At 52.5% G+C, this 14,877-nt stretch overlaps 1 protein-coding gene across 3 annotated transcripts in view; it reads right to left on the reverse strand.

Annotated features, from left to right (window-relative positions):
* DLG3 (discs large MAGUK scaffold protein 3) overlaps positions 1-14,772 on the reverse strand; it is a 77,554-nt gene extending 62,782 nt beyond the window's left edge. For all 3 annotated transcript variants that reach the window (XM_056491114.1, XM_056491113.1, XM_056491112.1), the window contains exons 1-4: positions 14,681-14,772; positions 12,558-12,689; positions 4,799-4,947; positions 3,082-3,237 (exon numbers count right to left, since the gene is read on the reverse strand). In XM_056491114.1, coding sequence (XP_056347089.1) covers positions 3,082-3,237; positions 4,799-4,947; positions 12,558-12,689; positions 14,681-14,696 — 453 coding nt within the window. In that variant the 5' untranslated portion in view covers positions 14,697-14,772. The remainder of the gene's footprint in view (positions 1-3,081; positions 3,238-4,798; positions 4,948-12,557; positions 12,690-14,680) is intronic.
* Positions 14,773-14,877: the final 105 nt, after the last annotated feature.

Below are 14,877 nucleotides of genomic sequence, written 5' to 3' on the forward strand. Positions count from 1 at the left end.
GAGCAGCAGCCTCCTTGGCAGCCTGGGAGCACAGGCGAGCGACACCGGCCACAGGAGCATCCTCGTGAGTCTTCCTGCAGCACATGCACACAGCCCCGAGCAGCCCTGCTGAGGCAACCACAGGGCTAGGGAGAAGGTTGAAATGGAGAAATCAGCAAATAAAACCCCACAAGCCCCAGAACTCAGGCAGGATTGTGCCTCTGTTCGCCTAAACAGGGTGTTTTATCCGGCAAAGTCCCTTTGCTCTTGCCCCGTTGAGGACTGAACGTCCATTTTCCCACGGAGGGATGGTTTCAGCCCACTAAGCCTCAACAGCACATGTTGTTGCTGTATTTACCAGCACCTCTTCCTTTGTAGCAGCCATTTGCACACTGCAGGGCTCCTCAGAGCACACCCATAACCTCGCCAGCAGGCAGAAATTTCCTGTTCCTGGAAGCATTTGTGTGGAGAGGCCATCTATTTGACATGCATCTTCCTGGCTGAAGCAGGTCATGGAAGCTTTTGCTCTGTTAACAATGCCGTGGAGAGCTGTGGGCAGGGGAGAGGACAGAGCCAGGGCAACAGGAAACTTATTAACACTGATGGATGCAATAAGAGAATTGCACTTACTTCAGGTGGGAAAAAGCCAGTTCATCATGTTGCCTGTTATCAGTGGCAGGGTGTCCACTGGAACTCTTGTTCCTGGGCTGATGGCACCAGGGTGGCAGCTGGTGCTCCCCTGCCCTAGCATTAACTATCACCTATTATAAAAGCTTCCCTGTTTCTTCCAAACCCAATTTGCCATCTCAGGTATTTTTTCTGAAATCTGCTTTGGAAATGCCTGTGGCAAAAAAAGCACACACTGAAGGCTGGAAAGCAAGAAGTTCCCATGGAGCAGGGCAGGAGCTGGGTGTGTAAGTGTTGTCCAGCCCTGGTGCTGTCCTGCATGCTGTGGCTGTTGAGAACTGACACGGGATGTGATGCTGGCAGGAGCTGAGGTGTCCTCAGTGCCTTCATGCAGGAGTGAAGGATGAGAAACAGGGCCTGTGCTGCGGTGCAGCAGCACAGCCTGCCCCAGGCATCCGATCCTGTCTCATGGGGGACTGCTGGAAATGCTTCCCTCTGTCAGGGCAAGGCCTGTATTCAGCAGTGACATCCTGGGGAAAGGCTCACTACTGTGACAAAGGATTTTGCATCCCAGCACAAGGGCTGCTGCAGAGGAGCTCTGCTCAAGCCTGCAGCTCTCCAGCACTGCTTGGCTCCAGTTTTCAGGAAAGCTGCTGGGTTTCTGCAGAAAGCCAAGTTTCAGGCAGGACTACAGGCATGGCAGTACCTGGCACTGAACACTACCATCCTCACAGCTTTTCACCTCCAGTTCCCTGCTCTGCCTGCAGCCATGCTGTGAAATGACCATCCTCTGGGATGAAGGAGGTTGCAGATGAGAGCCCTGCCAGGACACAGCCCTTCCAGAATCCCAGTCTGCCCATCCAGGTCCCCACTATTCCTCCCTCTCAGGGCAGTGACCCCCTGCTTGGGGCTGGCAGCTGCAGCTCCTGTAGATGGGTGACCCCTAAAGCTCCAGCACCTGGCACCAAGGACTGGCCCCATGCTGACACAGGCTAGGAAAGAAGGAGGCTGAAAAGAATGACAGGAATTATTTCAGGTCTGGAACAACCTGCCTCTACAGTGAGCGAGTGAAGAAGCCAATCTGTTTAGTTTATCTAAGGGAAAGTTAAGAGGGAACTTAGATGCATCTATAAATACCTACATGTTGGGAACATTTCTGATTGCCAAGGTCCTTCATCCTAGCAAACAAAGGCAGCAAAATTTCCTGGTGCTGGGAGCTAAACCAAGAGAAATACAGGCTAACAGTAAAATACAGATTTTTAATGTGAAGGATAAATAATCATCAGGCAGGCCAGGCCAGGGACAGAGCAGATTCTCCACTGCATGAAGCCTTAAAATCAAAACTAGATGTCTGCTGCTAAAGGAGACATTGCAACTGAGCCAGGCATTTGGGGCTGGATGCAAGAGCTGCTGTACTTCACAGCCTGGGACAGTTAGAAAGAAAATCCCTTAAAATCACAACAGAATCTGTTCCCAATTGCTCAGGCTCTCACCCCCTCATGGGTTTTGCCCTGTGACTCCCCTGTGGTGGTGGTTCCCACCCACTGGCAAATGGAAATCAGCAGCCAAGCTCATCTTCTTGTCATATTCTGAAAACCACTGTCTCGCCCTTCAAAAACTGCTAAAGATATGGTGAATGATTGAAAATGTAGAGAGAAACAAGAGAAGAAGAGAAATTAAACAGTAAGAGAAAAAAAATGGGGTGTTACCCATTTTATTGCAGTCCAGAAAAAGAAGGGAAACATTTAAAAAAGGACAGAAAAGAGGCAGTGCAATTTTTGTATTTAAAATACTTTGGAAGAAGACTTAGACTTAGCAAACAAGCATTATTTCAAACTTTGCCAAGAAAAACAACATTTCCATATAATTTTAAATCTGTGGTGAGCTCCATTCTTCCTGGCCACTTCATCCTTCCCAAAAGTGCATTTTGCCCTTCACTCATCCCTGAAACTCCCCTCAAATGCGTAGCCCAAACGATTTTCTTGTACCAGGTGGAGGCTGAGCTTTACGATGCACATCCAAATAAATGGTGTTTCCAAGCAAATAAGACAGCAGAGAAAAGCTCCTGGGAAGCTGAGGAACGGACCTGCCATTTAAGAGCTCGGAGAAAAAAATATGGAAATCTGCAACGTGGGAGCGTGCCAGCGCTGGGGGCGAGAGGGACGGGCCTGGGAGGATTTCCAGCTCCACGCAGCCTCTTTGTTCCTGCGCCACATCCAGCTGCCCTCCGAGCCCGGAGGGCTGACACGGGGCCACGGCAAGTGCTAACGCCAGGGGATGGCTGCAGTGCCATCCAGCCCCTGGCACAGGTGAGCTCGGCTTTCTGCTGTCAGCAGAACAGCCAGGAGGACGCACCAGGGGAGGGAGGTGCCGTCCCCGCAGCGCTGAGAGCGCACGGCCGGCGCTGTCCCCTCAGTGCCAGGCGCCGGCAGGGCTGGCGGGGCGGGAGGAGGCGTGGGGCGCACGGAGGCTCACCTGGGGCAGGGTGCTGTGAGAGCCGAGCACCAGGCTGCAGACACTGGCCGGCGCCTCCGTCCGCCGTGCTGTCACCCTCACCAGCCGTGGCGGTGTCCCTGGAGCACTGTCCCCAGCCGCCGTGCCGAGCCTCTGCTCACGGTCCCAGGAGCAGTCCTGAAACCAGACAAGTGGGGGGACATGTGGGTAGGGCAGGCCAGATGCTTCCACTGCTTCTGGAAGGGCCAAAATGAGCTTTTCCTCATGCAATGGGAATAGTGCCTTTGACAGGTGTCCCTCCTCTCCTGTCAGCCTCCCTGGCACTGGCCCCAGGGCCAGCAGGGTCACTGCAAGCAATGGTGGAGGTTTGCTGGCCTGAGACTCTGGGACTGTGCCATTGCTGGGTTGCATTTCATGTTTCAGCTTGAACACATTTTTTTTTGAGAAAGGAGGAGGGATTTGATGGTGTCAGTGGCTTGGGCCGTGTTCAAGTGCAGTTCAGTTCTGCTTTTTTCTGCCCCCTTACAGACAGGGCACAATGGAGGGAGCAGGGGGAGCACTCACACCAGCTGTGTAAGGTCCACAGTTGCTTCCCTGCTTATTTCCACATCGATTTTTCAATGTCCTTATCCAATGTCACATCTCCTTGGAGATTCATAGACTGGCCTGGCCACAGAGACTGGTGGCTATTGCCAGCAGAGTTCACTGTTGGCTGGATCAAGGCTACAGGACACCCAAAAAAACTAAAGCAGGATCCCACTGCCTATGGCATAACAGCACCAAAAATTTGTTCTTAACCACATACTAAAGTTGCAGGTTTGACTTTAGAGGGACTGGCAATGTGAAGAGGGTCAAGAAAAAATGGGACTAAAGCAGTTCCTGAGTCAGAGGAACACAAATATCTCCTGCAGTGATTGTGGGCTGTTTTGTCCTCCTTGTTCTTGATCCCCAAACTCCTTTAAAGTGTTCTTCCTTAGATGATATCATTCAGCTCCATCTTTCCTGTGTGACACTTAAATTTGGAGTTCCCCCAGGTATATGATGGGAAGCCAGTTCAATCTGTGAGGCAAAAAATGGTGTTTATCTGATAGGGTTATTTCATTGAAAGGAGGAATCCCTGATATTTTTCATTTCTGCACAAGTGTATCCCTAGATTAGGAGGATCTGACAGCATCCCATGGCAGGGCAGTGAGTGGGGGATGGAAGGAAGGCCTGCAAAGACACGAGGCAATTTTATTTACCTAGGTGCTTTTGAGATAACTGAGACCCTACTGCTCAATTCCTGCCTCTCCACCTGGTGCTGTATCTTTTAGAAGGCTGTTGAAAATTTAAGAGAATGCAAATAAGAGAGACACAAGTTATCTGAGAGCTGGGAAAAAATCCTGAAAAGGGAAACTTGAAAGACTGAACCTACTTCACTTATCAAAAGTGGCTGGATCAGAGAGCTGAAATGCCTCCATGGGAGACAGTGTCAGACGGGAGCAACTAATCCAGCTGCAACTGCAGAGCAGGAGCCAGAGCTGGAGCTGGAGCTGTTGGCATTACCAGTAATTCAATTAACACTTGTGAACCAGAGAGGTTGCCTCATTAATGAGACAAGCTATCACAGAGAATGTGTGGGAAAAGCCTGGCTGTGAGCTGGGCTGGCTGTGGTGGACATCAGCCTGCTGTGCCCCTTGAATCTCTCTCAGCACAGCAGTGTGCAGGGTCTGGCCCTGCAGCAGAGGGTGGCTCTTACCTCAGATAAGTTTTGGGGCTCTCTGGGAGTGACTGTGGAGCTGGATTCACTGGCCCCAAGCTGCTGCCTGGCTGTGCCATGACGTGCATCCAGGCCTGGAGACTGCACGGGTGCAGAGCGCAGCGTGAAATCATAGAATTCATGGATATCTGCAAAACAGCAGGAGAAACATCCTCAGGATTGGGAGGCAGCCTCTGTGGGGTGCAGCACCTTCCACTCTGCCCCCAGGGTCTGAGCCCTCTGTGAGGGGCTGGCACCCTGGGAGAGGGCTCTGCTGGCTCCCCGTGCTTGTTGTGTTGCCCACCACACCCCCTCTGCAAGGCAAGAGGTGCAGTGGGGTGCCTGGCTCACTGTGCAGTGCCCATGGCTCTGGAAAGCATAGGAATGTCCATGGAACAATGATTACACAGTCTACAGGGACTAAGAGCAAACTCTGCTCACCAGCATCAATCCAAAACACATCCTGCTCTCCTCCAGGCTGTGCCAGCCCCAGGCATGGTGGCCTGTCCCTTCTGCTCTGAAAAGCCTCCTGCACCAGGCAGCCCCTGCATGCCTGCCCTGATGCTGATGTGCTATTCCCTCCCCATCCCTGACACTCAGCACCCCTGGCCTGTGAAGGGGCTCCCTTCCCAGGGGTACAGGCAGAGAAGCCACAGGGCACTCAGTGTACAAGCTCTAAAGCTGATGACTACAGCACTGCTAACCCAGGTCCCTCCCTGGTATTTCCCCTCTTCCCACCTAGCACGATGCAACCTGCACACTGCCACAACAGATACCCTCATTCTGGGCTCCAAGAACCTGAGTTTGCTGCTGTAAACCACAGCTGGTCTAGAGAGAGGTATGAAAATGGGGTATCCCAGTCCTCACTACTCCACAGACAGTTATGGGGTGAGAGTGGGAACTGAGAGCAGCTGCCCAGGTATAGTTTCAGAGGGGCTCTCTGGAACTCCCAGACCCTCTCCTAGCCCAGCCAAGAGGATTTTACCCTCTCCAGGTCACACACAGAGGATTCCAGGGAGCAGAAAGGCTGCAGTGGGCTCTGCTTCTCCCTAAGGAAGCTCCCACTGCTGCACACTCAGGCAGCTACTGGCCCCTGGCAGCCCCAAGTTATCTCCAGAGCCAGCACCTCCAGAATGGTCGTGGCCAACATATCCACTGCAGAAGTGTTTGATTTCAAAAAGGAAACTACATCAGAAGTGAGAACTTGTTTTTATGAAGAAACTGAAAGGGGTAACAAAAACTTGTGGGAAGCTTTGAGCCTACTTAGAGAGACCCACTGGGACATCAGAATAGACATGAAGTGCCTGGCTGGAGGATTCTGTAAAGGCAAAAGGGAGGAAAGCAAGGCTTGACTGCAGAGGAAGAGAGGCTTTTGAAAATGAGAAGACATTAATCTAAACTGCTGAAGCTGCATCTAAATGAGAAAACCAGAATGCATGGTAAATGCTGATAGGTTAAAGGTAAAGTTCCAAGAGGTCGGCCAAAAAAGTTTGGTAAACGCCTTCCAAAAGCCATAAAAAGAGCAATAAATCCCTTCAAGCACCTGGGAAACAGGAAGCCTGGCAGATCCGGCAGGGCCAAGAAGTCAAGGCAGCATAAATGAGCACTTGAAGCAGGAAAAGACACAGCAGGAACCTGAGTTCATTTTCTGTACCTGCATCTGCAGTGGAAAAAGCTGAAGAGCTCCTCTTCCGTGAGAGACTCGAGGGGCAAGCTGCGGGTCATCTTGAGGGGGATGTGGCCATTCCCATGGCACTCCCTGGGAGCTCATGGATGAAGCACTTCCACTTGCCTTTCAGTCTGTTATTTCTCACCTAAAACTATGCCACACCATGGCACCAGGAGGTGTTAAATGTCCATGTCACAGAGATTTCAACAGGAAATCTGGTGAGCATTGGCAGTATAAGCAGGGACACACTGACCACTGTGCCTGAGGCTGTTCCCCAAGTATAGCAGGATGCTCTGCCTAAGCAGAGATACAGCAGCTGGAAATTTGTCTTGCAAGCTCATCAGTGAGGGCCTGAGAGAGGAGGGTCTGCTGAGCAGTGATAAGGCCAAGTGAGGAGGGTCTGCTGTTCTTAGTGCTGAAGAACACAGAGACCATCTTGACCAAACTCTCAGACTCCACCACAAGGATGTGCAAGATATGCTCCCTGACTGAGCTGGGAGCAGCAAGAATCATATGGACTCTATGATATGGAAGTGAGAGTTAGAGTGGTGAGAAGAAGAAACTAAAGAGCTGCTCACGCCTTTTTTAGCACAAAGTATATTTTGCTGATTTAGTCTGATAACACATAATCTAAAAAATGTGTATGACTGATAGTCAATCACTTTATACCATAAAATGCCAGTCACACTTTTGCACAGTGAGGACTTCTATTATACCTCTCTAAGGTGTGTGAAGTCCCTCCTCTTAAGTGGGGACACCCTTCAAGGTCGCTCCTCAAGGCTGAATCAAAGAGATCTGCCTTTGGTTATTGGTATGGGTGAGTAACATCAATCTCTACTTAATAATTGTTTAGCTGGCTTCAAAATAATTGCTTTAATATTGCTTCAAAAACAGTGCACTACACTAGTAGTTATAGCTATCCACACTGTTTAGTAAATAATTCTTATTAAGCTCTTTTTCTTCTCTAATCCTTATCTTTATTGTAATAAATTTAAACAAATCCTTTAATACATTTATATAAATACATTAGGTTTATCATCCTTAATCCTGTGGGACAAAATTGTATAAAGATTCGATTACACCTGTATAATCCTTTAGACATATACCATTGACAAAGTCTGGGCCTAAATTGGATCTAGCTGCACCCAGGATGAGTTTCGAAAGGAAGGGTGTCCTTTCTTCACCTTTTGACTCAACAAGAGGGCTTTTATAATAAACTTTGTCTGAAGCTCCCACTCTGCCCATGACACCAGGGATACTTTCAGAGAGCAGGGTTGCATGCCCAGGCACAATTCCCCATCCTCTCCCCCAGTGCTTAACCACGTGTCCATGCACTACAGCAGCACATCCCTGGTGCAGATGGGATGAGAGCAGCTTCAACCCCCATCTTCCAGCTCCCAGGGGCTGCCTGGTCTGCTGACCTCCCAGCTGTAGGGGCAAAGCTGATATAAATCTCAGCTGCTGGCAGCCCAGCTGGGTGCCCAAGGGCAGCCCAGCCAGGTTCTGTGGCTGCCTGAGTGCAGGGAGCACTGTGTCACTGCCTGGCATCAGTGGCACTTTTGGAGCTGCTGTTTTGTGCTGCCAGGCTCTGTCCTGTGCCCTGGAGACACGTGGCAACTGGCAATGACAGGAAGAGTGGGAGCCCCCAGATGTACCCACTGCACCTGGGGCACCCCTTCTACAGCCCCCTGGCTGCCAAACAGGCTGCTGGCAGCTCCTGACACCCTCCCAAATCAGACCGAGGTCACAGCCAGCACTCACTTCACAGCCAGAGAAACTGGACTTTGTTTTCGTGCTAAAACATCTCTCCCTCTGGTTATAAAAATAATAATTGCGTAACAGGATAGCAGCAGCTTCTGGCTGCATGGATTATGTTGGGAACACACAAAACTTTGCAAGAATGAAAACATGATTTGAACAGCCCCATTGTGGGGGTGTGCTGCTGCTGGCATCCCCGTTTGTCACCCATCTGCTGCAGAACACAGCCTTGGGCAGCCAAGCTGGCAAGGCACCTGAAGGGCAGGAAACTTGTCCCCTGAAGCAGCCACTCTCCACCTCCAAAACCCTCAGCCCAGTTTAGGTGCTTGCCAAAAGAGAGAATTGTTGCTGGCACAAGGGATTAGAGGAGTTTCAGGATTGGTGGACAGGGTTCAGGCAGCAAAGGACAGAAGTACATTTTAGGACACATGCACGTGGCATTAAGATAATTTAAATATATGCTGTTTTCCCTAATTTCTTATGAGCATCACAAATTTCACAAATGTCTGCCTCACCTGTGCACTTTAAGAGCAGCACTACCTGAAAAGCCTCCATAAGAGGACCCTGTGGTAGCAAAAGATGAAGCTGCAAGTTCTGTCTTACAGCCCAGTTTCTGTGTGATCACATGTAAATCTGTTCTGGATCTAATAAGGAAAAGTAACTCAAGATTTACAGAGATTAGGATTTTTTAAACATTTTTTTCCTGGTAATAACATGTCAAATAAATGTCATTAAATATTTCTATAGCACCAGCATCTTTGCATTAACGCAGTGCCCTTGTGCCAGCCAGCACATGCACTTCCAGAAAATGACTTTTTCCCCAATGCATGCACTGTCACCAGCTGCAGCACCACAGATTTACCCCAAGCACAAATCCCAGCCTCACACCAGACCCCCAGCCATGGCCCCACTGCCATTCACACCCATGGCTGCCATAGCAGATCTTTTTCAAGCAGGCTGCAAGTTTCCATTCTTGCTATGGGTAAATCTGCAAGAGGATGAGTCCTCAGGGTTGGGAAGTCTCCAGATTCCTCTAGTTTTCCATGCTGGCTCCTGCAGCCACCTGGTGAAGCCATTAGCACCATCCCCAGCTGTGCTGTTAGCAAGCAGGTCTTGGTGGGGTTTTGCACCCAGGGAAGCACTACCTGCCCCTCCTTCTGCCTTCACCACTTCACTGCTCATGAGTAATCTTTTAAAGGCTAAAAGGAGCTGCAGGGGAGGACTGGGGCCCCTAGCAGCTGGCAGGACCCGAGAGGTCTGCACTGGCCACTGCTCAGGCACAGGAGAGAAGCTGAATCCCAGAGGATTTTTGAGAGGAGCTCAGCCCCTTGGGCTGCTGACAGCTGGGACAGCTGGACATACACAAACCCTGCCTGTCCACCAGCTTCTCCTGCTGCAAAGGGCACAACAGCCCCTTTCAGCCCCGGCTCTGGGAAGGAAAGGTCAGGGAGCTGCTTTTGTGTGCAAGCCCCATCCTCCCCAGCAGCACAAGAGACTAAGCATCTCCCTGAGGGGCTCCACCAAGCAAAGGGAAAGCAGGGCCACCATCACCCCAACCCAGGCTCCTGGAGCACCCCTTTGCTGAGCTGCTTCCTTGCAAGTCACGCACTTGGCTCCACAGCCTCAGACACAGGGAGAGAGGGGCCAGGAGAAGGGAGCCAGCACAGCCTGTTTTGCCTCTGCACAGCCAAGGAATTTCTTTTGTGCGGAGCAGGGTTTGGCACATTCCAGCGCAGAGCGGCTCCGCACCGCTGTGCCGTGCCCAGCCAGCCGCAGAGCCACCGGGACAGGAGCTGTCCTGGCACAGGCAGCGTGCCCCAGCACAGGCAGCTCCAGGGACAGGGGGTGGTCACAACAAGGGCTGGGCAGGGCTCAGAGGAGTCTGGCAGAACACGGTGCATATGCAGAGCAACACTGGCCACGATCACAGTGACTGATACATTCAGCACAACACCAGCGCATCCTGGACACAACACAGACTGGGGCTTCTGGAGACCTCAAAACAGCTTATTCTTAAAAAAAAAAAAAAGGAAGTCATACCCCTAGCATTTTTCATGTGGACTGACTTGGCAGACTCCATGGTGTTTGGCACTGTTGGTAGCTCTGCTATGGCCTGATGCATTTTGCTGTTCAAACTCCAATCAGCCCATGTGTGTTCTTGGACAGCATTTCCTGCAGGAGCAGGCAGACTGAGGACAGAGATGCACCATACTCACAAATTCATCTTCCCCAGGGGCTGGAAAAAAGCAGTGCTGTGTTGCTTAAAGGTTGCAAGAGGAGGGACCTCTGCAGGCTAAGGCCTCTCCAGAGCCAGAAGTATCTGGCATGGTGTGGGGCAGTGAGACAGCTTTTGCACTAAGCAGTGTCTGTGATCTCCTGCAAATCCTTCTCCCACACTGAGCCAGCCCTGTGACTCGGAGCAGACTTCAGACAGAGACATACTGCCCTCCTGGGAAAAGGAGGGGTGAAAATAAAAATGAAAATAGAAATGTTCTGTCACCCTTGCAGTGTTGTTACTGTGCTCCAGTGGGTATAGGCCGTGGACACAAGGCAACCCAGTGTGTGCCAGCAGTGTGTGGCCACAGTGAGCACACAATGTCCATGCTGGGACAGAGGAATTCACAAACCTACACTCCAAGGAGAAGGGGGGAGGGAGCTGAGAGAGGGGGCGGAAGTAATTAATGCAAATTCCTAGTTTAGGTAAACACATTGAGAGAAAGGCTCGCTCTGCGCGGGAATTAATATCCTGTTAAACCAGCTGAAAAGGTCACCAGTAAACAAGCGACACTCCCAACACTCCCTCGTGCCAGGGCTGATAGGACAGCAAGACACACGGCTGAGAGCAGGGAGCTGGGACTCTGCAGCATCCTCCTGCCAGCGTGCAGCTGCAGCCAGCCCGGCGCGCGTGCAGACGTGCTCTCGGCAGCAGCACTTCTGCACTAATAGCAACAGCCCTGGGCCCTGGGAAAGCTGCTTTGCTGCTCTCACACAGCCCCAGGGAGGACTGGCCAGCACACAAAAGCAAACAGGGGTGTTGGGCTAATGTCAGGTTGGTCAAGGTCACAGCCCTGCTTGGGATTCCTGCCTCCAGGCTGGGGATCATTTAGAGAGCGGGTTGTAAAAATTACGAGATAAGAAAGAAAATGTACACTGGCTTCTTCAGTGTGGGGGCCCACCTACCCTGGGGAGTGCACCCTTGGCACATGTCTCTGCTGCTGCTGACACAGACATTCCAGCACAAGACCTTTAAAAGGACATGCTGGGACTGAAAGTCTCCAGGTGATGCTCCAACAGCAAGAGAGAAAAAAGGATAGAATAAAATTGCTCAGGACACAGCTCTCAACTTAATTTTCAATGGAAAACCTGAAGCACAGAGGAACTGCTGGCAACTCATGTCTGCAGGCACAGAAGTGGAACTCTGGCTGCAGAGGTGTGAAGAAAAGGTGAGAACTGCCAAGAGAACAGCAAGGGGGAGCACCAAGCCTGAGACAGCCTTGGATCAAAATGCACTGATATGAGCCACAGATGTGGAGCTCTGCACCCTGCAGTCTGGGTCTTCCTCTAAAAGTGCAGAGCCTCTGGGGTGCTTTCCCTTCCTTCCCACCAGGGAAAATGAGCTCTTCTCCCAGGAGGTCCAGGAACAGAAACCAGAGCTGCATGGGCTTCCTGAGGCCCACAGTGAACAGAATGTAAAGGAGAATAGCAGGACAGTTGTGTGTCTTGCACAGAGAAGCTGCATAGTCCAGAAAGACTTCAGCTGCATTTGTCTCAGTTCACATGGAGAACTTCACATAGTGCTCAAAAATGCCATTTTCTTTTGTCCAGCCTCAAGATAAGCCTTGCTGTTAACTCTTGTGTGAAATGGAGCTGCTGGAACAGTGTGTTTCTTACAAGTGCTGGTGGGTCTAAGAACAAGAAAGACCAGAATACCCCAAAGGAGCTTGGGTACATGTTGACTCTTTCTTAAAGACAGAAAAAATTAGTTTTCCTTCCTGGACACCAGGCCTGCACTGCACAGAGAGTACTCTCAGCAGGGCAGGATCCCTTAGCAGGTGCTGGATAGATCAGGCACGGCCTGATCAAGGTTTTACCCCTTGTCCTCAATCAGACTGAGGAATGCTGTTCACTACACACACCCAGTGATTGCAGCCCTGGTATCTCCTGCCTTAGCCCTGGAGGGGAAAGACAGCCCAGCTCCCTGGCATTACATGCCATGTGTTTCCACAGAATGCACTGGTCAGTGCCAGGCTCTGGTGTGGGATCAGGCTCCCAGGAGACCCCACTCAACACAAGGCTGCAAGGACTGCAAAGGATTGCAAGGCAGGGGCTTACCCAGCAGAGCCTGGAAGAGTTCACTTTGGAAGATGTGCGAGACTTTTCCAATGGAAGCTTTTAACTCCTGCTCCTCCGGGGACCGCAGGGTGCTTTGGTATCTGGTCAGAATTTCCACTGCCCGTTCAGTGTCTGCAGAGATGACACAGGAGTAACAAGGAATTAACATTGCAGGATGTTAAGGGAAGGCTCGAGTGCAGCCTAGGATAATGCCTCAAGCTGCCTTCCAGTCTGAATTTTTAAAAGTCAGACAGCCATAAAGCAGCCTCCCTACACACACCTGGGAAAGCAAACTCAGCTGAGAGGCACTGAGAGCCCACGGCAGAGACCGGGGCAGGGACTGGAGGAGAGAGAGTTCTGCCACCAGCCCTGAAAATCAGGGGCTAGAATCCGATTGACTCAACTCTGAACCCTGTGGCACTGGGCAGCCTGAACACCTCTGCCACCTCCCAGGCACAGAAGCTGTTCAGGAGCTGGACACATTCTGATTGCACAGGGCTATGAATACTACTGCAGGAACTGCAGCCTCCCACATAGGGCCAGATGGCTGCAGCAAAGCTGAGCGTAGGCCCATTCACGTAGTGCAAACAGCTCAGCTACAGGAGTGGCAAAACTTGGTTTCTACAGGGTGAAGCATAAGAATTGCTCAAAACAGCAAGCAGCCATGGTCAGCAGGAGACAAGTGGGAAATGAACATGATGCCTTGGGGCCAGAGGAGATGCTGGTGAGGAGGGGAGCTGGAGGCTGCCATGAAGCACATTTTGGTTAATGACTGGGCTAGACATAGCTAGAGAAATCCCTGGACCTAAAATAGTGGAGCTGTGATCTCTCTGTCTGAACACCTCCACACTTCTCTGGGCAGCCAGCCAGAGCTACCAGTGCAGCCCCAACCTGAGATGTGACCCATGCCTCAGGCAGGTGGTGAGCTCCTGTGGACCTTGAGACCATCCCTGCCCCATCAGTGGATATTTCCCTTTGTCACCCAGGCAGACTGCAGACAAAGACTGTTTGTGTGAGAAGGAAGGGAAGCTGTCCCGCCACTGCTGGAGACTCATCTTTTAAGCCAGGAACTCATGCAGAAAGGATGACCCTGCTCATCACAGGGCTCTTGAGAATTCAGGTCATCAAACAAGGGCGCCTGTGTCTGCTCGGGTACGTGCCACCTGGCGTCCCAGCTCCCCAGCCTCCCAGCTTCTGTTTGGCCAAAAGGGAAAGGGGGTCCTCCTGCCTGTGTCACCAGCCCACACTGACTCACCGTGGGAGCAGAACAGGGAAAGGAGTCTGGGGAAGCGTGAACAGCTCTGACTTGGAGCTGGGCTTCCCACTTGCTCCAGATAAGGCAGGGACTTCCTGGAGCTTTACGGCAATCCTAGCCCTGCGCTATTACTAAGAGCTTGCTTTTCTGCAAGATAGAACAGCGGCTCCAGACACTGCCCAGCATACCATAAGCAGGGCTGAGATGTCATTGCTTGGTCATTCCTGACCTTATCAGTAGAACTAAAGAAGCAGATGGAGAGCTAGGGCTCCACTGGACACAAAGGCTGCAAACCTGGTGTAAAGTTCCCACCGCCCCCCAGGCTGTGCATCAAAAACAGCATGCACTGTGCTGACCCCTGCACTGCTGGCCACTCGTACCTGTGACAGCCAGCTGGAGCAGGGCATTGCTGCCTCCAGATCTGGGGAAACGCTGCGCACCCAGAGCGGCAGAGAGACCAAGAACCTTTCCTACAGCCCGCAGGAAATAGCACATGGAGCGCAAGGCCCATCTCCACGTGCCTCAAGGTGCATGCAAGTCTCACCTACAGGAAATCCCTCCTCGCAGAGCCCAAACCCCCATGCCCGCTCTCCTCCCCGCAGCACGCAGGGGGGCTGCGAGCAGAGCATCCCACGGCCACCCACTCTGAGCCTCGGCAGCACAACGTGTCCACGGCCCGAGGAGGGCGTGGAGCGAGGGCTCCCAGCCCTCGGCTCCTAACGCCGGGGTCGCACGGCCGCCCGCGGCGGGGAGCGAGGGCGGGAGCACCGGGCAGGAGCGCGCAGCACGGGGCGCGGTCCCGGCGGGGCGGACACTTGTTGAGCGCGGGGCCGCGGTGCCGGGCACGGCCGCGCAGTGCGCTCCTTACCTTCCCGGCGGATCATCGCTCCGCCGTGGCCGCCGGCCGCTCCGCTCCGTGCCAGCCCGCGAGCGGCCGAGCCGCCGCCCGCCCCACCCCGGCCCGCCCCGCCCGAGCCGGCCGGAGCCGCCCCCCGCCGCCGGCACCGCCTCCGGGAGCGCCCCGCCACCGCCGCCGTGCCCCGCGGCAGGCTCGGCCTGCGCCCG

The sequence above is a fragment of the Oenanthe melanoleuca genome, chromosome 4A (genome assembly GCF_029582105.1).
Source record: "Oenanthe melanoleuca isolate GR-GAL-2019-014 chromosome 4A, OMel1.0, whole genome shotgun sequence".
Taxonomy (NCBI): domain Eukaryota; kingdom Metazoa; phylum Chordata; class Aves; order Passeriformes; family Muscicapidae; genus Oenanthe; species Oenanthe melanoleuca.